Source organism: Diabrotica undecimpunctata, chromosome 7, assembly GCF_040954645.1.
Source record: "Diabrotica undecimpunctata isolate CICGRU chromosome 7, icDiaUnde3, whole genome shotgun sequence".
Lineage (NCBI taxonomy): Eukaryota > Metazoa > Arthropoda > Insecta > Coleoptera > Chrysomelidae > Diabrotica > Diabrotica undecimpunctata.
This window is the reverse complement of record NC_092809.1, coordinates 103,766,271-103,792,700: the sequence shown is the minus strand read 5'-3', so window position 1 is coordinate 103,792,700 and position 26,430 is coordinate 103,766,271. Positions and strand designations below refer to the sequence as shown.

The following is a 26,430-nucleotide window of genomic DNA, read 5'->3' as shown; positions in this document are numbered from 1 at the left end:
CTAAAGTTTTGTGATAGAGACATTATCAAAATTTTACATCTTAAAAATTAATTTTCTCAGTTATGATTGCACCAAACTTAAAAAACTTTATATTGCTGAACAAAAGATTAAAATTCCTTTGCTTATACTGTTGTTATTTTCCTTTGTTGAATGAATTATCAATATATTTTTCGAACTCCTGAATATTAGTTGGTTTGTCCATTTCTTTTCTTGTTTCTTATTTATTATTTTGAGCCTTTCTTTTTCGGTCGATATCGTTATTTTCGCTCTTAATAACCTATGATCACTGCTAATATGGCTGTAATAACTGCCATACAAGCAGTGGCTTAACAAACTTGAGTCATTAAATAATACTCCTGTTGTCAGAGGCGAAAATGTCACTGAACCTCTAAAAATTATACGAGCAAGCTGTACTTTGCCGAAAATGTCAATTTTAGGACGCTAAAAAAGATGCAAAAAAATGTACCACTTTTACCCCCGAGCTTTTCCCTAAAACTAAAAAAAATCGACTTACCAAGAATCTGTACTCCATAGAAAAAAATATTTCAAATAAAAAATGTTACTAAGATAATTTTGAACAAAAACGTTTATTAGCATTTTTTGTGTAGAACGAACCTCTCACAGCTCTCACAGAAACAACAATTGAAGCGATCGGCGATTTTGAATGTCAGTTACGCGCCCGACATCAATGCTCAATAAAATTTGTATCAGCTCGACGGTAAAAATTCAATATTTTTTGATTCGAGTGTCTTATTGAAAAAATCAAGATGCATTTTCAAAGTAAAAAGTGCAGCTTTCGTATGCATTTTTTGTATTTTGCGAAAATGAACTCGGTTTTTATATAGGTGTTAAATAAATAAACGTGGCGCGATTTTTCCATTTGTAATATTCTCGTAGGATCAATACAATGTATAGCATAAAATTTTAGTTTTGAGTTTTGGCAACAAATGTGAAGCATTAGAAATATGCTTAAAAAACGCTGAATTTAAACTTTCGTAGTACAAACGATCTAAAACATTTAAAACTGCACTGTTTAAATTACCCTAGTACGTTTGTCCAAAGTACTTAACTTCTGCTGTAAACTACATAAAAAACCGTCTTCTTGGAAGCATTTCTTGTGACGTGCGATCATTTGTAATGTAAAAGTTTAAATTCTGAGTTTTTAGTCATAATTCAAATGGCTAATATTTGTTACCAAACACTAACATGGATATTTCATGTTATAAGTTTTGAAGACTGTTCTCCAACAATAAAAATTTCACTACGACTGGTCAGTGGCGGCTGGTGTGGTAAAATTTTGGGTAGGCCAAGCCAGCAAATTACATATAGCTATGTGTAATCAGTGGCGTATCCAGAAGAATGGGTCACGGGATCATGACCCCCACCCCTAAAAATATTTGAAAACCCACTTATTCTATTAGTGGTAAGACTAAAAGTAACCTTGCATCAGAGAAAAGTAATCACCCTCAAGATCCATGACCTCTCCAAAAAAAATTCTGTAGCCGCCAGTGTGTGTAATACATTTTTTTTTGTGTGAGAGGGGGAATCTTTTTTTTTTCGAATTTTACGATTTTTTTTAAATTTATTTGGGCCACCGTGCACTTGTTTGCAATAATTGTGTTGTTTGTTTAAAAATATGTTACAATTATAGATTATATTATATATTTTTTTATCATAATTTAAAAGAAAATTTATATTACAATTCGAGAATTACATTACAAGTGACAACAATGATCGGCGTAGGCCCGATCGTCTGGTGCCTAAACAGCAAGCATAAACACGACAATATAAATCGTTGTCCGGTAAGCTGCAACTTCAAACGCTTTTTGTACAGGGATCTTATGTGAGCTGGGTCGGCCAGTTTCGATCGTGCCTATTAATGATATTTAAAATGCCTGAATACGATTCGATGCTTTCTGTGGTAATATAATAACATAGTTGTTTTAACGGACGCTAATGTATTGAGTAATTTAGTACATTTAAAAGTTATTTACATGCATTAACATAATTTTTGAATATACGTTTTTCAATTTTAAAGCTCCTAAAATTATTGGGTAGGCCCAGCCTATCCTGCCTACCCCCAAAAGCCGCCACTGCGACTGGTCAATAAAAGTAATACATTTTATTGTTCTCACAAGAAATCGTAAAAAATGACAAAAATCGCGCAAAGTTTATTTATTGAACAGCTTTATAGAAACTGACTTCATTTGCGGCAAAATACAAAAGTTGCAAATAAAAGCTGCATTCTTCACCTTTAAAACGCATTTTGATTTTTGTCGATAGGACACATTGATCAAAAGATATCGATTTTTTACCATCGAGTTGATATAAATCTTATTTAACATTAATTTCTCGCGCGGAACTATCATCCAAAATCACCGATCGCTTCTAGCGTTGTTTCTGAGAGAACAGTTTACTCTACGCAAAAAATGCTAATAAACATTTTTGTTCAAAATTATCTCAGCTATATTATTTATTTAAAAGATTTTTTTCTAGGGCGTACAGATTCTTGTTAAATCGATTTTTTGTTTGCGTTTTTACTCCCCTATGAGGGCGGTTTTAGGGGAAGACTGGGGATTAAAGTGGTAAACTTTTCACTTTTTTTGGGGTCGCAAAATTGATCTTCTTGGCAAAACTTAGCTTGTTTCTTATGATTTTTAGGGGTCAAGACTTTGACGACTTATTTTTCTTATTACGAATATTATTTTTGAGGGGTCCTTCTTAGTGCCTATATTGGCGTTGAAATCGCCACCTATTATTAAGAAGTAATCAGGATTTACCTTGATTACACAGGATATTTAATCTTAAAATATTTAAACTTCTTCATCTGGACGTCCTGTAGTAGATGCGTACACTTGAATGATATTTAGGATTATATTGCGCTTATTTTAAAGTTTAAGTAGACCACCCTTGTGGAGATTTGGTTTATTAACACAATTCTTTTATGAATAAAGAAACCGACCCCTCGGACTGTCGATTCCTCTTCTCTTTTTAGTACCATAAATGGCCTGATGGGAATGTGACAATACCCTCTCTCTTTTTTCTAATCACATTGCATGACTCTTATCCACAAATTCATCGATCTTTTTTACACAACATAGTGACAGCAACTTCGCTATAAAAAACATGCGCTCGGTGGGTAACACAGGGTCTGACAGAAGCGGCCTTGATCCCGATATTACAGTGATGGTGACAAATTTCTAGACCGCATTGCAACGGGAGGCGAAACTCGAATTTCTTCTCAGAACGTAGCAAAAACTTGAACGTCTACAATGGGAAATTTTCGAGCACCCTCCCTAGAGCCCAGACTTTACGCCGTTCGATTATCATCTGTTCTCGAAACTGAAGGACGTTTGGCGGTGGAAGACTACAACACTAGCATCGGAAAACTGATTTCACGATACAACAAATGCCTTGATAACTAAGGTAACTGCATTGAAAAATATCCCTAGTTACTGTGACTTTGTACGTATTTCAATTTTGGACAAATTAATATAATTTATAGTTTTCTTAAAGTGTCTGGTTAGTCTATAAACAATCATGTTCTTTGTATTTTATAAGTTTACATTATATATTTAATAATATTAATCCTAATTAATGCAGATATCTACGTTTTTCATGGTTATTAATAAATAGCTAATTAACAACAATATATATCTGCTTTTGCATAACTCTTTTAAATATCTGAACATATTAAAAAATTGTTTTTAATAAAAAATGGCAACGTTTTAATTAGGAAATATTTACAGTATTTTTTAATATTTATGACTAAAATTGCGATATAAACGCACTTAACGAGATAATGTAGTAAGAATATAAAATAGTTTACATCAGTCAAATTCTTTTAGTATATATTTATTAGTACATATTTATTAATAAGGTAAAAGTAGCTATTTTGATGATAGACAGTGTTTAGATGATAAAGTTTTGGTGAAAAATCTGTTTCCGTAGTACCTACGCAAATTTTTTACTTTGTTTTGTTTAGTAAAATTTTATTCCTGTAAATTTGTTGAATATAGATATTAGTCGAGACAACTGGGAAGAGTGACAAAGGTATCATCACCTATAAATATAGACTAAAATCGATATACATTTCTCTCTTTCATAATTATATAAAAGGCCGGTTTTACATTTTCAGCCTTTTTTCATTGTTTACCATTCGCAAACAAAAACAATGATTTACAGTATGTATTTGAGAAAATAAATACTACCGAAAATCAACATTATATTTAACGGTCATTTTTTATAAAACAAAACCATCACAGTGTTAACCCCTTACTACATGATTTTTTTATTTTTTATAAAAAAAAAATCTATGATTAAAAACTTGACTTCAAGATTACGGTAAAAATGTAAAAAAAATCCTATTCGGTTAGTTTTTTGTATCTATTTATTTTTTTTTGTGTCATATATGTATTACGGTAAATATGATTAAATGGGAATTATTAATAATTACCGGTTACTATTAATACAACCCGAATAGCTAGGTAAAAGTAATAAATATACCAGAAATAATCACATTGACCGGTTATTAGTCATAAATCCCGCATTCAAACGGTAAACGTGATAAATGTTGAATACCAATAAATTCTTAGAAGCTTGTGGGGTGGAGGGAAGTGAGTGTATTAGTCACTGCGATATACGAGTGCGCGCGTATTACCACAGTGATAGTAACTCTGTAGTCGGAAGCGGTTCTGTGTCGTTGTAAAACATTTTTGTTTAGTTGAACAAGCGGTGTGAAGTTTAGAGTGTTCTGTACATATCTACTAACTTATTTTACAATGAGTGATTTCAAGTCCATGAAATTAAGTCTGTAAAAGAAAACAATCATCAGTTATTAGCCAGAGATGAGTATTAAGCATTTTTAATGAAAGTTAAAACAATGAAGGACAAGACTTCTCACAAAACACCTGAAGAATATCAACGGTTATCACGGTATGATATTGTAAAAATTGGTAATGTCCCACGAGACCCATATTTCAATTGGACATGGGGGCCGCAACAGAATAATAAAAGAGCTTAAGACGAAATATAAGAACATCACTGTGGAGTTTTTCAAGGTTTACTTAAATCTTTGTGTACCGTGTCAAAAGAAAATGAGTATTCCAAAAAAAGCACTCGTTGTGAAGCCAATTTTAAGTAGTGCATTTAATTCGAGATGTCAAGTCGATCTTATTGACATGCAGTCACAAGCGGATAATGACTATCAATTTATTATGGTCTATCAAGACCATCTTACCAAATTTGTCCAGCTCAGAGCATTAAAAACCAAGCGTGCCGAAGAAGTTGCGTACCATTTGTTGGAAGTGTTTACCAGGTTTGGAGCTCCACACATTTTACACATTGATAATGGTCGAGAATTCGCAAAAAACATTATTGAAGAAGTCTGCAGTATGTGGGACGAACTAAAAATTGTCCACGGAAAACGCAGACACAGCCAGTCGCATGGTTCGATAGAGAGAGCGAACCAAGATATCGAAAAAATGTTGGCCACATGGCTGGAAACAAACAAAACGAGTCAATCGTCGGAAGGCATAAAGTTCATCCAATTTATGAAAAACTGAGCTTACCATTCCGGCATTAGCTGTAGTCTAATTAAGGCTAAGCACTATTCGGTTGTAAGGCTAAAGTAGGCTTAAAAACATCCTTACCTACTGGTACTTTAACTGAAATTAGAAGCAAAGCAGATTTAGAAGCAATATTATTAGATGAGTCCGATGATACCGATGATGGAACAAAGCACCGTGGTAATTTGGATGTTAACAGTACAACCGAGGATTCACAATTAGCGAATGTTGAATGTCCTAGTAACGCTAACAGCCGAATAGAATATAATGCATATGCAATAGTTGCTGTCAATGGAGAAGACAATGACAATGGGGAAGACAAGACAATTAGAGTTAAAGAAAATGAGGGACAGGAAGCAGATGGCACTGAAGTTAAGAAAACTTCAAACAAAATTCAAGAGATTCGAGATCTTGCTAAACAGTCACTTATAAAACAAGCTGACAGAATGTTAAAGCATTCTAATGATAGATTCCCTGTTGCAAAAGTAGGTGAAAGTGTTAGAGTGCGAATTCCAGAAGTTTATAGAGCTAAGGTCGGTAGCCGAAATATTATTGCCATTATTAGGCCCTACTATCGAGGGCCCTATTACTGAGGTACTCGGTAATAACGTAATCTTTCATTCTGCGTTTATTTTTTTTAATACTTATTAGTTTTCTGAGGATTCCAAAAAAATGGATACATTTAAAACACATTGAAAATTTTGACAGGAGTCATTTTGCGCCTTTCCCCTTAAGTGTTTTAACTGTTTTTTTTTTATTACAAGTCTAGTTAGGTTTTTTTTATTGATAAATGTTGTTTAAGTGTTTTAACTTTGTTACCAAATACAAGTCTATTTTTACTTGTTTGTTACCAAATACAATTCTAGTTAGATTTTTTTGATTGATAAATTATGTTTAGGTGTTTAACTTTATTAACTAATTCGAGTCTGTTTTTACTTATTACATGTCTAGTTAGGTTTTTTGATTAATAAGTTCTGTTTAAATGTTTAACTTTATTACCAAGCTTCATAAATAAACAGTAGCGAAGCCCAAAATCCGTTTTTATTACATTTACCAGAGCTGTTAGGATAGTATTGATAATACCCGGTTAATCTAATTATAAAGGCATTATTAATCACATTGACCAACTGTTAGGGTTATTATTAATATTTACCGGTTATTATTAATACAGACCAGACTTATCACATTGACCGTAACATATGCATTAAAACAAGATTCAAGAAGTAAACTTAATAAAAAAAATCACTTTTATTACTTTCTAATTATAATAACTATTCAGTGTAAAAGTTGTAAAAACAATTTCTTTTTTTGTTTAAGTAAAGAAAACATTGCACTTCTCGCATTTTATGAAGCTTTTTGAACCACAGGGGTATTCGCATATTTGCCTTTCACTACAGCATAATGAAAGATGACCATATCGATCTGTTCATACATCTTGCATTGGAATATCGGTTGCTGGACCACCTCTTTTCTTGTTTTGTAAATTTTTCATAGCTCCATACGGACGACCCATTTTTGTAGTAAAACTAGCTTTATTAACTTTGCATAAACACTCTGCTACTGCCATTTTGAAATCTGCCAGAGCAATTATGCTCATTGTCAATTCTTCTTCAAATAATCCACGAATTGACAGTGATTAATTTAATTATATGGAAAAATATACTTAAATAAATATATTTTTTGGATCTGAGTTTGATCCTATAATATCCCAACATTGAATCCAGGAGATCTACTCACCCCATATACTTGTTATAGATCGTTACAGCTTTTGGACATGGAACCATTAACGTATGGTCCTAAAGTTTTGGGAAAAATTTCACCTGGTCTGATTGAAAAGCAAAATGCATTTACTAAAGAAGGCCATGGAATTGAAATGTCATCAGTTATTGACATTTAATAAACAAAGCAGAATATTTTGGTTTGTGCTCTGCAAAATGTCTTATAAAATTGATATTCGCCGAGGTGTTTATAATATCAAAACATAAGCAAATCAACAATTTATCGCACAATCAGAGAATGTGAAGAAGGGATACCATGTGTTAACTTGCGTAAAAGTGGCCGACCGCGGATTTTGAACCATATAAGAGAGGCAAGACTGATTGAAGCGGCTAAGAACAAAATTGGGGTCTCACAGCGAAAACTGGCCAGAAGATTTCATGTTGGAAAGACTACAGTATACAGGACCCTATCGAGTAACAATATTATCTACCGGAAAAGAAGGAAAACTCCAAAATACACAGAGGATCAATTAGAGAGAATTCCGAGATGTTGCCGCGCGTTAAGGCGAGTGCATTTCGTCAACAAGTTGATCGTGATGGACGATGAAAAATATTTTACTTTGTCCAACTCTGAGATGAAGGGTAACGATGGGTTTTACACGAACGATTACGAAAATGTACCTGATGAAATAAAATTCAAAAGTAAGAAAAAATTTGAGAACAAAATTTTGGTATGGTGTGCAATTTCTGAGGCTGGCTTTATCTCACAGCCCTACATTGGTGTTGTTCGAGGCGAAGCCTTAAACGCAAATATTTATATTCAAAGATGTCTCTCTAAATTGCTTTAGTTTGTGAACACACATCATGCAAATGGTCAAATAGTTTTTGGCCAGATCTTGATTCATGTCATTACGCGAGGATCACAAGGGACTGGTACGAAACTAACAACATTACCTTTGTACCGAAAGCAGACAATCCCCCCAACCCACCTCAGGCTCGTCCAATTGAAGAGTTCTGGGCAATATTAAGTCGGAAAGTATATAATAACGGATGGGAAGCACAAAGTCAGGAACAGTTAAGACGCCGCATATATACAAAAATTAGAGAAATTGACGCCGAGGTCGTCCAAAGGATGATGCAACGTGTCAGAGGAATTATTAGGCAAATCGAAAATAATGGTCCCTTGTCTGTCATTTGAATTTTGATTTATAATGAAGATAGTTAAGTTAAATTCTTGAATAATTTAATAAAAATATAAGATTATTGTGGTCAGAGTTATATGCTTTTGAAATTTTTCCCAAAACTTTAGGACCATACGTTATATGTGTTTTCTTTTTCGAAAACTGTTTAAATTCAACTGTTGGCGTACTTCCAGCATATGTTGATAAAATGTTTACTAATTTGTTGTCGTACCATCTAAGAACAGATATTTTTGTACCATCAATTGTGGCGACTTTTTCTGGCGTTTAATTCAGCCTCTTTTTGCATATTACTGTTTGGCACTCTGTTTATTCTAACTATTTCTAGTGGTAACGTACTCTGTTTCGTTAGATAAATTAGCAATGGGACGCTGTTGAACCAAATATCAAAGAATATTTTGTGATTTATAATTCTTGGTACTGTTTGTGTTAGCCGAAGAACCACATCTGAAATTATCCCTAAATCACGAAAAACCATCGGGTACAACATTAGTTTGGCTTCCTACAAAAATTCCATAATCGTAGGTTGAAGGAAAATCCGCTGACACCACTAAAAACAAACGTCTTATATCTCCATTTGTGGGGTTTTTAAGCATTATATTTATTTATAGATGAACGCGCTTTTGTTAGAATTATCTGCTCATCTATGGCTAAAAATTCCTCTTTCGGACCTTTAAGTAACTGATTCTTTAGTTTATTTAGTAGCGGTCGGATTTTAAAAAGTTTACCATCACCAGGATTACCGGCAGCAATATCGTTGTTGTTCTCAAAATGTAAAAAACTTTTTATTTCTTTCCATCTATTACATGACATAACGTCTGAGATCAATGGATGATTCACGCTGGAGTTCCAATAACTTCTAGTGTTTGGCAATTGCACTACTGACATATAAATGCAGGTTTCTAAGAACTGTTTTAGCTCATTTTCAGAAAGTTTCAAAGGTTTTTGAGGTGTTTGTCCACTGAATATAATATAGTTTGATTAACTATATCTTTGATCATCTCATTTGTTAAAAAAAATTTTAAAAATGTGTAAGGGGAATCCGCTTGTTGCAACTTAGGTGGCAGGTCGTAGGTGGCAACCGAGAAATATTATATTATCATCTGATGTTACCAAATTTCCTTCTTTTCAAGTTGGATGATTTTTATTTCTATTCTTTATTAGATAACGTCGTACTTCGTTCAAAGAAATATCTTCGCTATCCGAACTGCTTTCTAAATTCGTTTCTGGGCTAATAATATCAGATTCTTTATTATCTATTATATCATCTTCATAGTCTAACTTTGGCACTAATATAATATGGGAAATATTATCATTTGATAATCCTTCGTCTTCACTACCATCTGTTATGTCCACTACCACAAAGGTTTCACCATAAAATTTTTTGGGTCCATTATCTAAAATAAAATAATATTATCGCTATTTTTTTTTGTACAAAAATAGTCAGTAGAAACTTCGATAATTGAAAATCAAAAATTGCACATTGTCAGACCGCGACCATTTGCAAATTTTCAAAAAAGTTTACTTTGCTGCATTGAGATGGCGCTTTATTACCAGTTATACACAATATGTGCTCTATATGGACACGAAATGCATAAATACTTTAAAATAAGATTTGATCTCTAACGGTTAAGTATAAAACTGAGTATTATGCCATATATGACCCACCATGCGGTAAGGGGTGAACGGTTTAGGGTACTTGTCGGCAAACTTTTCTTATATAAAGGCTACAAATATGATAGTTCTGTCTGTGTCTATCTGTGAAAACTCATCGATTTCACGTAAACATCTTATACAATTATTCGAAAGTTCTAAAAGGTATATAAGGGGTATCTGATGACAAATCCGTAAAGACGTACAACGGATTTGCTTTGTTTTTTTTTTCATTAATCAGTAATCATAAAAAATAAAAAAATCATTATTTGCCTATAAAACGTTTCTTATATATTTTATTTTTCACTTGCATATTATATTTTTATTTTACCTAGGATACGGTTATCATAAACACACTTGTTATATCCTATAATAATTTTCAAATGAGTAAATGTTGTAGAACTAACAGTTTTATTAATAATTATATCTTGCCCAAGTACGTTTACTCACTAGAGCATCTTCAGGGGCATCTGAAATAAGCCAAAAAAACGTTTTTTTTTTTTAATTGAAGAAATTGATTAACCTCGATCAAAACTCGAAGTTAATGGATGATAAAAGTTTTTTTATGATTAACGTTTTAGACTTACTTCGTCAGTTTTGGGCTATCCAACAATCCCAGAATGTCTAAACATAAAATTAAACATGAAGTTGAACATAACACTACACTAAACAAACTAAATTGTTTGTCCTTCAGAAGAACAGAAAAGGTGGCAGAAATATATTTACAATTAAAATTAGGGGCAGAAGAGACCGGACTAGAAATAAATATTCAAAATTACAAAAAGTCAATACAAGCAAGAGCTAGGGGAAACAGACGCACGTGAATAAAATATTAAAACTGTAGAAATCTTCACATATCTAGGAGTTGCATTAAACATACGAATGGAACAGAAGAACCAGAAATTCAAAGAAGAATAGTAAAGGGAAGCAAAGCTTACTTTTCACTCGCCCATGCGTGCCACTCAAAAAACTCACACTGGAGATCGAAAATCAGGGTCTACAAAACTATTATCAGACCACTAGTATGTTGACAGAAGACACAAAACAAAAGCTGGAAGTCGTCGAACGAAAAGTCCCAAGGAAGATATTTGCACTAATTAACGAAAACGGAGTATGAAGATCCAGGTACAACCATGAGCTCTACCAACTGTTCAAATAGACAGCGATCTCTCTAGCAAAATTTGCTAGACGTGAGAACCTGGAGTAGATCGGTGCGGGACCGGCAAAGTTGGAGGTATAGTTTGGAGGAGGCCAAGGCTCGATTTGGGCGTAGCGCCATTGGAGAGAGAGTGAGAGAGGTATTACATGTCATTATTCAAAAACAAAGTTATTAGCACTTATAAATTACTGCAAAAATAAAGGTGTTTGCCATTATCTCGATCAGTGGTTCATGTATAACTTTTATATGAACCATTTTTCTCTAAAATATGTAAGAATTCGATTATATGCAAAAAAGATTTTTTCACTGTTTAGGATTGTTGAAAATAAAGCAAAATGCTATACGTCTTTAAGGATTTGTCATCGGCTATATCTTATATATCTTTTATATCTTTTAGAAGCTTCAAAAACCTGTATAAGACTCTTACGTGAAATTGATGATTTTTTCACAGATAGATTGTGATACATCCAGTGGCAAGACTGAAGTGTCATCTTTAATAAACGAGTCAAATTTTATTTACCTTGAAACTTAACATACCTATGTTAAAACTTGCTTAAATAAGTGGCAACGAAATCATAATTTAACAAGAAAAATGTCTTAAAGAATTTGACCTTCCCATCCGGTCATCAAACTAGTTTCATTCATTTCGGTTGATATTTTAATTTTCCTGTTCTATTTAGCATAAAACATAATTTATATTTGTTATGTTTGTTTATAAATAACAGTCTGCATTATTTCAGTCAACCTTAGCATTATCAAGTGCTATCGATTGCGATATCGATATGCGATATCACTAGCAATTTATAGAAAAATTGCAAATTAACTAATTAGTACATAATATTATGTATTCCCAAACAAGGAAAATTTAGTCGACAGTGAATGTAAACAAACTTGGTAGAATAATTGGAACTACATTATGGAGGTTAAAAAAATGAGTAACACAACAAGCTATGGTGATAATACACTTTTAAATAATTCCAATGTAGCCAGGGATATTTCAGGTAAGCATTATATTTTTACTATAAATAATTAAAATCATAAGATAATTTTTATTATTATAATATTTAAATTAGCATTTAAACAGTCAGTAGTTTTATCAAATAAAACAAATATAATATAAAGACTATCCCTCCATTTATTAACGAAAAATCACTATAAATCACGAAATATGATGGACTCATTAAGAAAATAGCTTCATAATAACTTTAATTATTTACTTATAGTCCAGTCGTCAAAGATTTGATCCCTAAAAATCATACGAACAAGCTGAATTTTGCCAAGAATATTAATTTTGGAACCACTAAAAAGATGCAAAAACTTTTATCACTTTAACCCCTGGGCTTTCCCATAAAACTGTCCTCGTAGGGGTGTAAACACGCAAAAAAAAATCGATTTACCAATAATTTGTACGCCGTAGAAAAAATGTTTCAAATCAAAAATATAGCTGAAATGATTTTGAACAAAAATGTTTATTAGCACTTTTTGCGTAGAACGAACCGTTATCTTAGAAAGGCCGCTTGAAGCGACCGGCTATTTTTAATGTCAGTTCCGCGCGCGAAATGAATGTGAAATAAATAACTTTGTATTAACTCGACGGTAAAAAGTGGATATCTTTTGATCAGAGTGTCCTATCGTCAAAAATAAAAATGCGTTTTAAAGGCGAAGAGTGCAACTTTTGTAAGTAATTTCTGCATTTTGACACAAATGTAGTCAGTTTCTATAAAACTGTTCAATAAATAAATTTTTGCCCAGACGTATAACCGCCTCAGGTGGGACACCATCTAGACCGGGAGCCCTATCAGACTTAAGGGAACTCACCGCCACAGCTAGTTCATCCAAAGTAAAGGGAATCCCACACTCAGGCTCGACGTCTCTCCGCAGACCATCTTATACCCTTCACCCCAGATGTCCTCGTCCAGCTTGTCACACAGTACCCTCCAGTGCTTTTTGTTCCGCACCTGGGCGAAAGGCCCCAGATGCGTCCGACTGTTCGTCGACACTGCTTATAGTCAATATATGCTCTTTTATCTCTACCATCTAAGTGTGAGTTCCATGTCAACTTCCTGTCAAGGGTAATACCAAGGTACTTCACCTCGTCAGAAAAATTTAGACTGTAGTTTAGAATCCTTGAGGGTATTAAGCCCGTGATTCTTCTTTTCCTGGTAAAGAGGACCATCTCTGTTTTCTTAGAATTTAAAGATAGTGAGTGTTCCTTGCACCATGTTTCTATTAGTTGGAGATCAACTTGTAATCTCTCACATAGCGTGTTCTCAAACTTACCGCTTTGCAGGACAGCAATATCGTCTCCATAGGCTATTGTGTAGAAACCGTTGCTGCTGAGTTGGTGAACCAGGGTATCTAGAACTATGTTTCAGAGGAGTGGTGAGATTTCCTGGGCAAAAATACACAAGAAGATTCCTATACTAATTAAAATGGACGCCGTTTAAAAAAATCCGATTTAAAGAGAAGCATTACATATTTATTATTATTTCACATAAACAGTTATTACAAGTTTAACCTTTTAACAAAACAGAATTTAAAATTTTGGTTATGTACCAAATGACAGATAAAAGCATAATACTGACTGTCATATGTCCAAATGAAATATTAAACTTTTCTGAATTAATAACTTTATTTAAAAGGAAACTAAAATATGACAATTAGCTGATCCATAACACTTATATTTATTTATAACTCATGAAAACAAATCTTAGTATATTAACTACGAATGTTTATTTTAGATAGAAAAATTTAACAAAAACTACTTTGCTTCACTGTCTGTGTATTTCCTTTTAAGTTAATAAGAAAGTTTATTACCTTGGAATTGGATACAAAAACTCACTAAACAAAGACTGCCAAATAGCATCTTGAGATTAAATTCACCTCCTTCTAAATCATGGAATTAAATGAAAATTTTGCCGGTTTTTTGAAACTTTCTACTGAAAACCATCTCTACCGTTCAGAACACAACATCTTCTCCTCGATTTCTGGGCTTTCAAAATTGTAGGAATTTATTTAATTAAAACGCAATTAGACTCTACGTAGTTAATATTTTCTTAGAAATTTCGTATAAACACGTGGGTAAACAAAATTTCAGATTATTATTATGTACCAGCCAGGGGCGTATCAAATAAATTTTTATACATTGAATATTCGATAGTTATAAGGACATTTTTATGCTACAATCTGTGTTTTAATGTTATAGGTAATGGATTGGGAAAACGACATATTCAAACTGTGTTGTTGGCAATGATCCTATTTTTATCGCATTCTTTAAAAGTATCAATGTCAGTATGCGTTGTCGCTATGACCGATCGTACAGCTAGTGTTAACAAGAATATACCTGTAAGTATTCTGATTTGATCACCATTTAAACTAACTAATATTTGCCAGTAGAGGTAGTTTTCCACATGCACTGATTTATTGGAGCCAGTCGACTGGCGCCAGTATATTGGCACATGAAAATAATTACTGGCTCCAGTAAAATAACGCCATTAATCCATACGGCAGCAAAGTAAAAGCAGTTGTAGTATTGGCGCCAGTTTGCGTTTTTAAAGCGTTGTTACTACAATTTCAAAAATTGAATGAATAAAAGCATCAAGAAAATCGTCGACAAAGGAAATAAAATAGGTAAACAAAGAATATCCTTGTCTCTATGGAACTACAAACTTTCGTCATATGAAGATAGGAATCAAAGGGATGCGGCTCTAAGTAAAATGATTAAGGTTATTGCGGCCACTGTAAAAAAGGTTGATATTAATATTGCAAAGTCCAAAATACGCAGCATTCGAAATGCGTATACCTTGAACACCATAAGGTTAAAGCTAATCATGTAAATCATGTAAAAGCGGAACATCAACAGTTGCTATATATAAACCAAAAGTAGGTTGGTATGATGTTGCTGACTGGTTTCTGAAAGGAATTGTGGAAACAATAGATACAAAGAATACTTTGGCAAGTTTTTGCCTTTAAACTTAAAAACATTTAAGTACAATTTGATATAATTTGTTTAAAGACAACGAAATAGATTTTCCAAATAGTCTTAATTTCGATACCAAAATACAGAAAGCATTTTTTGATATGCGGCGAGCTCGGCTTAGACGGTAATTAAAAATCCGTTGCTCAAATGTGAGCGCGCTGCTTCGTGAATAGGGCTTAAACAGAGAGCTTTTTAAAACAGCGGGAACAGCGTCATCCCCTACAATGATAGAATTATTTGATATATTTAAAATATTTTCTTCAATTGCCATTTTTAACGTAGAACGACCAAAAACTCCGCCATCTGACTCTCTTCCAGCAGCTCCTACGTCTAAATACGTAAAACAGTACTTATGGTCCACTAAAGCAAGCAATATTGTGCTGAAACTTTTTTGCAGTTATAAAGCCACTTTTTTTAGGACGCCTAATCATGACGTGCATTTCTTTGATTGCACCAACACATCCAGGGAAGTTTCAACCTGTAGCGAAACCACGTACCACGTCGTTCCACTCATTTTCTGTTGTGGGCACCTACATCACGAAAAATATAGAATGTTCTAAACTTAATCATTTAGGCGTTTAAATAGTTTATGTATAATAAATTTGTAATTGTCCCAATAATACAACATAACGAGTATCTAGTTAAACTATATAGAATAGAATTTATTTAGTCAATATACAAAAATAGTTTCGTTTTTGACAAGTCAAAGGAATAGTGACAATTTACATACATACATATAAAAATTTTTTGCGAATTTAAACATTAGAAAAAGATATTTAATATTAACAATTTAATAAACGATAAACACACTAAATAAAAATATAAAAACATAAAATATCATCATAATAGACAAATACCTTGACCAAACTTGTACTTACTATTGAGTAAAAGGTGTACTTTAGTACTCAGTTTTTGAATAGAAACAATGTTAAAAAAAATGTGATTTGATTTTAATCTTTAACGATAACAAGCGAAGACTTTTTACTTTATCTGGCAAAAAGTTATACAATCCAACATCAGTCGAATTTTTAATGCTCTTCGTCAACCTAAAACGTTGTGCTCTAATAGCATCTCTAGATCTTGTATCGTGATCATGGAAGTTGAAGTTTATGTTAAACTTACCTTTGTTGGCATGAATTTCAATCAGCGTCTCATATATAAAGAATGAAGGCAGTGGCAGAATACCTAAATCCACAAATAAAGGTTTACAGTGTGCCCTATAATACTCTGCTCTTGCAAGTATCCTCACTACCCTTTTTTGTAGTTTAAAAATTCGATCTGCGTGAGAAGAATTACCCCAAATAGTTATTGCGTACTGTAGATGGCTATAGAATAGTGCAAAGGAGCACATTCTAAGGGTACTTTTAGGAATCATATAAACTAAGTTGCGTATTAAAAATATACTTGTAGCAAGTCTAGAACTTAAGTAGTCTGTATGAGTACTCCAATCCAAATTATCATCTAGAAAGATTCCTAATATTTTAACACTATTTCTTGAGATATACTTCCAATCGGAACTAAAAATCAAATTCTGATTTTTCTCTTCATTTAGCTTCAGCAAATTATGTACAAACCAGTTTTGTGCTATCTGGGAATCAATATCTATTTTCATTTCTAAATTATGCTCAGTATTAATGAAAGTTTTATCATCTTCGAAGCAAACACATTTTATAGGAAAAGTATAGTGACATAAATCGTTCAGATAACTCCATACATGTACTTTGTGATTGATTTACACGTAGAAATAAAAGCTGAAATCTATACACAATTGGTTTGATTGTTTTATAGAATAGAAGCTTAATCATTCATGCTTTTTATTTAAATACACACAGAGTTCTTGTAAAGTTTGTATATTTTGTAAACATCGACGTCCTTCAGGAAGGACAAACATAATTCATGACAAAAATTGGGAGAGTATCATTTTTTGATTTTAGTTTATTCTAGTTTTGATTTATTTCTGATTTAATGTGTCATCATTATCTAGGGTATATTTCATATTAGACTATTTTTAAAAATTTAAGAAGCTGTTACGTATTTCAAAAAGTAAGAAGAATGGTCATTACGAAATGGTTTGATAATAAACCATTAGATGATTGTTGCATCTAACTTTATTGGTATGGGACATGTTATATCTTCTATAACATTGCAAAGTGCTGTTCCGAATTACAAATACGGAATGTCATTTGCTGGCATTCTGTCACTTGCAATATATATTTCATTCACTTACATGGCTGGCAAAAATAAATTACGAGTATATTTTTTAATCCAAAGGCATCGACCACGATATCTACGAAGTACATACGGAAACAACAGGACAAATGGGTAATTGTAATTACCCAAGATGGTACAAAAGTAATAAATAATATATATTGATGTACTCTAACCTGAGGCTGTTACTTTGTACAACCAAAACATTGGAAGAGTTGATAAGCTTGATTTTTTGCTTATTATATATATATAGATCGTACGTTCTGCGAAACAACTGCTTTTATATACACTCAGGTGCAAAAAAATCGATCCATTCTTTATTTCTTATTTATTTGAAGTTGTATAATTTTAGAGACATTAAATTACGTATTTAAATTTAGGTGTACCCTCGTATACGAGAAATAAAATAATATTTTTAATATTGCTTTTTATATTTCTTAAAACAAATTGGTATTTCAGGTTTTTGTCAAAAAGGGTCTGAAGCAAGTAGATATTTATTGAATGTTGTTTTTAATTCAACAACCATACTAGTGTAGTGATTTTATTTTCAAAACGTGTTATATTTTTATTTAATTATCCTTCCTAAATGTCTCTAACTCCGACAGATGCTGCAAGGGCGGTGACTTTAGTTCAAGATGGTCGTAGCCAATATTATGCAGCTGAAATGTTGGGTGTTAGTCGATCTTCGGTTCAAATAGCAGTTCGGCATTTTAGCGACACCGGTAACTTCACAAGAAGACCAGAATCAGATCGTAGAAGGGTAACATCCTAAAGAGATAATCGATTTCTGGTCTCATCATGTTTGAGAAATCGGCATCTAACTTCAGTTGAACTGGCAAATCGTCTGAGCAAAGTGAGAAATGTGGATGTAAGCAGATGGACAGTTCGTCGACGACTTGTAGAAGGTAATTTATTATCCAGAAGGCCAGCCCAATCTCCAATACTATCCATAGAACATCGCAGAGCTCGCCTTGCTTTTGCAAGAGAACATGAAAACTGGAGTGATGCAGATTGGAGCAATGTATTGTTCTCAGATGAGTCCAGATTTTGTCTAAGGTCACCAGACGGCCGAAAAAGGGTTTGGAGAAGACATGGAGAGCGATATTTTCAATGTAATATTGCGGAAAGAATAAGTTATCGGGGGGCTCCGTTATTGTTTGGGCTGGTATCAGTTCAGAAGCCCATACTGATTTAGTTATTGTAGATAGAGGTTCTATGACTGCTGCAAGATACATAACAAGTATTTTAGATCAGCATGTGGTACCTTTTGCTCCTTTCATTGGACCTAATTTTATTTTTATGGACGACAACGCGCGTCCTCTCTATGTTAGAATCGTCAAGCAATATATAGAGGAGGTGGGAATTGTCCGTATGAACTGGCCAGTTTGCAGTCCCGCTCTCAATCCCATAGAACATCTATGGAATATGATGGGAAGACGTCTTCGAGCACGAGTACCCCGTCCAAACAACTTGGCTGAACTTACAGCGGCTCTCAAGAAATATCGGACCAATTGGATCAATTTGATACCCAGAGTTTAATTTCCTCAATGCCTAGACGTGTACAGGCTGTTATAAGGGCCCGAGGGGGAAACACTAGATATTGATTTATTATCAATGTTTTTCTTAGTTTCAGAAAGTTTTGAATATTCTTGTATTTTTGAGTTTTGGCGTATGTCTCTATAAATAAATGATTTTTTTGGATAATCTGTAAAAATTATTTTAATCTAACATATACTTTTACATATATACCTGATTTAAAACTAATACCTTCAAACGTTTTCTTTTTTCAGCAAATAATACCCATGGATCGATTTTTTTGCACCTGAGTGTATGTCATGAAAACTAATATAATTGTGTATTTCATTTTGTGATAATTGTGACTATACTAAATGTGACTATCTAAAGGAACTTCATTCTTGTAGAAGGACATTCAATAAATTAAAAACCAAAAGGGCTATAGCCAAATTCCATGTTTTAAATATCTTTAAAAACATAATAAAAAAAATACTGACAAGTTTCAGATTTTTATTTGTATCCTTTCTTGTAACGTGTCTGAAAGGGTTAGGTCATCTAGTTCGCCATTCAAATTCGTGAACTAATTCTTGTAACGTGTGCTGTTGACAAAATTAAGATTTACATCTTAATATATTAAGAAGCAACTTACTGTAGAATACTGTTTTTCCAGACTATAGTTTTTACTGTTTTACTAAACATAAAAAATAAATATTAATTTCAAGCCAGTTATTCATTATTCGCAATAAACTATGCATAAATAAGAAGTAGAATTTATACAAAACCGGTTCAAATATTTTTTTTAAGTAAGGTCGCAAACTCAGAGATGGCTTATAAAAAATTGCTCACTCAGTTATTGCATATAAAATTACAAATCGTAAAATCAATAGGAAGTATTTTAAAATTATTCTTCTTCTTTTTATGTAGACATTGCTCAGTATGTTTGTCAATGTGCTTCCAGTAAGTTGTTTCATCATTTTCGTGGTCCTCCCACCGATCGTCTTCCTATTGGGTGTGTTTTCATCTCTTCTGTTTCTAGCACTCTCTTTTTGTTTGGGTATTGTTTCTGTTGCATTCGCCATTATTCTGATGACTGAAAAAATATGGAGGAATAAAAATGTCGGGAAAGAAATTAAAGACAGAATTTATAAAACAGTACAGGCATACTGCGGCTGTTTGCTCTATTCAGTGGATATTTCACTTCTGTTTCGAGCTTTTTGTAGCTAGATAGTGTGATTCTTAGGTATTTAAACTCCATCACTTGTTTTATTATCTTACCCTTCAGCTCCAATTTACATCTTAGTAAATTTAATGTTATAACCGTGCATTTTGACGTTTCTGGCGGTTATATTAGAGTGTTACAGCATTGGTTGATAAGTATTGCGTGATCTGCATATTATTTTAAGTTGTTTTTCTCCAATTTGGAGAAAAGAAAAGTACTAAGGCGAATTTATGGAGCAGTGAATGACAATGGAGTGTGGAGAAGAAGATAAAGCTTCGAACTTTATAGAATATCCAGGAACCTGATATTGTAAAACATAATAAGATAAGACGTCTGAGGTGGATAGGGCGTGTAATGCAGATGGAATAAAATAAGCCAGCTAGAAAAACTCTCCTTGATAGACCTATTGGTTAGAGAAGAAGAGGAAGATCTAGAGCAAGGTGCCTTGATAACATCGATGAAGACATGAGAAATATGGAAATACGTGCTTGGCGGAGAAAGGCGATGGATACGGACGACTGGAGAGAAATTCATGAGGAGGCTATGACCCACGTAGGGTTGTAAAGCCAGAATGATGATGATGATGATTTCTCCAATTTGGTATTTTTTTTTGTTTTTGCTTGTTTTGTTATTTCATCCACGATCAGGTTGAACAATGGAAGGCTAGGAGAATCCCCCTGTAATTATAAATGTAGCGTCGGTGTGGTGCAAGATCTTTCCGATCTAAAACCTTGTTGTTCTTCTGCTAGTGTTATAGTTGCATTCAGTTTATTTATCTTGGTTGATAGTTTTAGCGTTTTTGTAATTAATAGGTGGATTGTTCTGTAGTAAAGTATTGTGAGTCTGATTCGTCTAAAAAATAATAGGATGCTTGATCCCCACTCTTTGATTCTATTATTTTTTGGATTAATGTTAATAGTTGTTTGGTCAGATCTGGTCCCCCGTACTAAAGTAAAAGTAAAAAAAGTAAAACAATAAAGTAATTTATTAATAAAATTATAAATTAAAATTATGTTTTTAAAAATAGCTCTCCTAAAGATTTATCGATGAAGCCTCATATCAGTAAAGCTTCAAATTGCGTCAAATTTATTTTATTCATACAACATGTTAAATATTAGTATGTAGATTTATGTATGAATTATTTCTCAACGTTTTACCTAAAGACAGTGCAGGGTTTATTGACTCGGGTTATTTAGGGACTAAGAGCTTTATATATGGATATATATATATATATATATATATATATATATATATATATATATATATATATATATATATATATATATATATATATATATATTATTATATGGAGCTTGGAGTAAAGAGTTTGAGCAGAGATCAACTGGCAACGATCAACAATTTACGGCAGTTTTCATAAACTGTTTTTTAGTTTATCAACGACAGTCGACAGAACATAGAGCAGGCACATTTGGATAATCAGAAAAGGAGGTGCGATCTATTCAGGTCACAATCAAAGCAGTATTAAGTGGAGTCAGCATTTTTTGAAAACAAAAAAAAAGTTTTAGCTTGGTTATTTTTTTTACAGAGACATTCGACTACGACCATATATTAAAATTTGTGTTAATTATTATTTGTGTTTTAAAATTGTTTCTTATTAATTAGTGAAGTCAAGTAATGAATAAATTTTGAATTTGTTTTTGATTTATAAAAATTAAAATAAAAGGTCTTTGATTTAGATATAATTATATCTAATGTTTATTGATAATTAGTGGATATTTGATTTCATTGATGAGTAATTTAATTTTTTTTTAATTATCGTGTATGGTATAAATTGATATGATTATCGTAATCTTTAATAGTGATATATTTTAAAAATAAATAACGTTTTTTTTTATGTTTATAATTGTTTGTCTATAAATTCATTTTTCTTTTGTTTATCTTTTTCCTAAATGACAACTATTCTAAAATACTTTGAAGACACGTGTATTAAAGAATATTTTAAGTCTTCTTGAAGACAAAACCAATTTAAAGCCAATTTTAATGAATATCTTTAAAACTTTTTATCTTTCTGATTTATCAAAATTTACTTTATTGCAAAAACAAAACTTTAAAACATTTTACAAATGAAGTCTACTCTTGAGTTAAAATGGTAACGACAATGCTGTCAACAAACTTCATTCACAGTTACAAAATTTTCAATTCTGAACAGAAAATCACTGACCTTTCCTTCGTAGATTGTATATTGACCATACCCAGAATCGTCCACGCTCCATAGTAATGTGATCTGCCACTATTCGCCTCGGCTTTCTTCTTATCGTATCTGCAATCCTCCTGCAACGACTGTACGAAACACCTGACTAATTCTCCAACAATAAACACTTGAAATTTAATTCTCCAAAACACTCAGCTACTTCTCAATGACACAATGACCTCTTTCTGTCAACTTGGCTCCGCCAAACTATTTCCTACGTATACCAGAAACTGCCCACTTTAGATCCAAGGATATCTTTTCATCGACTTGTAATCTCCTTCCACAATTCTGCTAACTTCCTTTCACAATGCCGGTATCCAAACTCGCGTCTCTATCGAGATGCGACCTATCCTTTCGATGATCAAAAAAACAACTCTCACTTTCTCTCATACATCGTCTATCAATTCTCCCATTAAAAAAAACTGTCCAATTAAAAAGCTTTATTTTATTCACAATCATTAAGAAAAAACCCCATTACTGTTTCCAGAGAAGCTAAAATTTTTGCTTTAAAACTGGCCTTCCCTTTGGTTACAAATACATAATTCATTCCTACGACAAAAGGTTGATTACAATATCTTAATCCTAGGTCATATACAAACAATGAAAAGATTATAATGAGTATGGGCTTTCTAATTCTATATAAAAGATTTTACCTGCGAGTGTGTTTAAAAATCAGTTGTTGACAGGCAAAACTTTCTGTTAATGTAATCTTATCTTAATCTAATACATAAATTTTGTTTACCAGGATGTCTTGAAAATTGATTTAAATGGTCTATTTATTAATTTTTATTTTTCTCTTTGGCTGAGAAAAAGAAGTATGACAATACATATATATACAATATATATATATATATATATATATATATATATATATATATATATATATATATATATATATATATATATATATATATATATATATACGGGAAACGACTTAATATCCACAGTTTTTTTCTTCGTAGAAGAAAATAATGTGGAATATACAAGGTGCTCCAACAAAGAGAAGTGTATCAAAGTTATTTATATATAGAATACTATATATTTGATGACATTTTTAAATTTTTATTAAAAAATAAGCTATACTGTTATAAGAGTTCCCTATACCTATGTACAGGGTGTTTTGATTTATTTCGATTTTTCTAAAAATTTAAAAAAATTTAATATCTACGAATCTAAAAATCGAAAACAATTTTTTTCTTGGGCTTTAATAATAGATAATTCATCATATTTAAACATATTTAACAAATAAATTTAAAAAAAATATATTTATATAAACAGATGTTTATTATAACAAAATTTTTTACAGGGTGATCAAAATATTAGATTGATCTACATATTAGTAAATTCAAGTTGTAATAACGTACTTATTTTAAATGAAACACCCTGTATTTTATTAGCCTGTTATGTGAAAAATGTACTTAACTTTTAATCTATGTTAAGGTTTTCTATACCTATCGCCCTTTATTTTTAATATATTATGAAAACAATGTCATCGGCTTATCGGGGATGATTTAGTCTCATTCCATCGATGTTAATACCCTCTAAATCCCATTTGAATAGTTTAAATTCATATTTAAAGTTTATAAAATCAGTCTTCTTCTTCTTCCTTCGTGTATCTAGGCTTTAAAGCATGTTTCTTCTTTAATATTAGCCTCCTAAATTGTTTAAATTATCGCACCATCTTTTTCTTGGTCTGTCGATACTTCTTCGTACATTTGGTGACTTATCCCGTGCTATCCTCTCTCATTCTACTAATATGTTCGTTCCACTCCTGTTTCCGTTGTGTCACCAATCCACGTATGTCTGCTATATTGCATGCTCTTCTTATGTTTTCGCTTGTCTCCCTATCCAACAGACTTTTCCCTGATATTCGTCGAAGTATTTTCATCTCTGTTGTTTCTAGTAGTCGTCTCGTTTTAGATATGTCGGGTCTTGTCTCCGCCGTGTATGTTAATATAGGTCTGATTTCTGCTTTATAGGTTCTTGTTTTTGTGTCTTGTCTTAGGTGTTTGTTCTTCCAGATTGTGTCATTAAGAGATCCCGCCGCTTTTCTTGCTTTTAAGCTTTGTTGTCGTACTTCTTCTTTAACATCTCCGTAACTAGTTATATCTATTCCCAGATATCTAAATCTTACTTCCTGCTTTATTATTTTCCCATTAATTTCGATTTTACATCATAGTGGGTATTTAGATATTATCTGCTGATATTATCATATTGTATTTCTTAGCTGTTGTATTGAAGAGCTCATTTTTTGTCTCGGCGATTAATGCGGCGTCGTCTGCATAACATAACATAATATTTGGATTTCTTTGTTCCCCATTCTATAACCATGACCTTTACGTATTGCTTGTAGTATTTCGTCCATTATTATATTAAAGAGAAATAGGCTTAACCAGTCACCATGTCTGACTCCCCTTTGTACTGGTATACACTGTGTTAGTTTGCCATCATAAAATTAGTAAACTAGTAAATTGGTCAGTTAACGCATAATTTTTTTTATATTTTACGCTTTAACTGTAACATATATTACGTAAAAACAAATTATTATTCTATCAGTAACCTTACGCGTTTCTCATGTACCTCATTACAAAAAAGGTAATATATTGAATTAGAATTATTGAATTACTTTTTCAGACATACAATTGGACAAACAAAGGATTAGTTCTCTCTGCATTTTTTTGGGGAATGATTATTCCTGCTGTACCTGCTGGATGGTTGGCAACTAGATATGGAGCAAAACGTTTTCTACTCGGTGCGATAATGATAAACTCTGTGGTTGGCTGCCTTATTCCAACATTAGCAGCATTTGGATCTATATGGGTAATCATTTGTAGAGGTATACAAGGATTTTGTAATGGATTTGTCCTTCCGTCCTTGTATGCTTTATTTGGGAAATGGATTCCAGCATATGAACGAAGTAGATCTATGGGGTTTATTTATTCTGGTGAGTAATTCATTATTGTGTTTTGATATACAGGGTGGTCCTTAAGTAATTGTACAAAAAGAAACTGCAGATTTTATATTTTAAAATATTACGATATTAGCCAAATTGCTTTTATAAAATGTTGATATAAGGAAAGATACAGGGTGTTAAAGTGGATATTTAAAATTTTATTTTTCGCTATAACTTTCATGTTTGTAAACATTTATGTATAAAAATTTACAACTGGATACTTTTAAATATGAGAAATTATAATTTGATGCATAATTTGATGTAGCTTATAGAGGTCACCACATATGCCACATATGTGGCATACATTTGCACTTAACTTTTTTGCTCTTCAAGTTACCGGTATTTAAGATAAAAAATATTAAAGGTACATTATTTTAAAAAAACTAAAGGTATACCTGTTAATAACTTCAAAACTTAACAGTTTTCGAGATTTTAGAGAGAGTCGCATTTTACAAATCAACTGCATAATTCTGATTTAACGCAACTACTCCAGGCAACGAAAGAAAAATAGACAAAAACATCAATACTTTTGAATTTTGTTATAAAATACCTTTAACAAAGTTAATAGTTAACGAAATATTAAATAAAAAAAATATATTAACAGGATAATTAATAATAGGATTTGACAATATAACAGAATAATTGGATTTTACATCAAACATTTTACGTTTTGTATTAAATTAAAGTCATAACCAAAACATTTTATTTACAAACCAAATTAAGAAATAGTTAAACTAAATAACATTAAACTTTTTGTCAAAGTAAGTGTTTGATCTGTCCACCATTTTCTTTAATTCATTTGTCAATACATTCCATAAAATATCGTCTCATATTAAATAGCATCATTGTTTCTAAAGAAACTGCTGCAGTATTTATTATAAGTATTATAATAAAGTATAATAATAAGTAATATTTAGGAATAACTATGAATTAAATAATTATATTAATATCTCACCACAGGACCAAGGAATATGACTACCACGAACAATCCAACGTTCAGGAAAGTTGTATTTAAGTATGTTCTCACTGCCCTCCGTCTATAATGTGG

At 32.1% G+C, this 26,430-nt stretch overlaps 1 protein-coding gene across 3 annotated transcripts in view; it reads left to right on the top strand.

Moving 5' to 3' along the window:
• LOC140445681 (putative inorganic phosphate cotransporter) overlaps nucleotides 1-26,430 on the top strand; it is a 70,313-nt gene that overhangs the window by 7,327 nt on the left and 36,556 nt on the right. For all 3 annotated transcript variants that reach the window (XR_011951427.1, XR_011951428.1, XM_072537927.1), the window contains exons 2-4: nucleotides 12,037-12,297; nucleotides 14,502-14,641; nucleotides 25,064-25,373. Coding sequence is in view for 1 of the 3 variants with exons in the window: in XM_072537927.1 (XP_072394028.1) it covers nucleotides 12,213-12,297; nucleotides 14,502-14,641; nucleotides 25,064-25,373 (535 nt within the window). In the remaining 2 variants the exon portion in view is untranslated. The remainder of the gene's footprint in view (nucleotides 1-12,036; nucleotides 12,298-14,501; nucleotides 14,642-25,063; nucleotides 25,374-26,430) is intronic.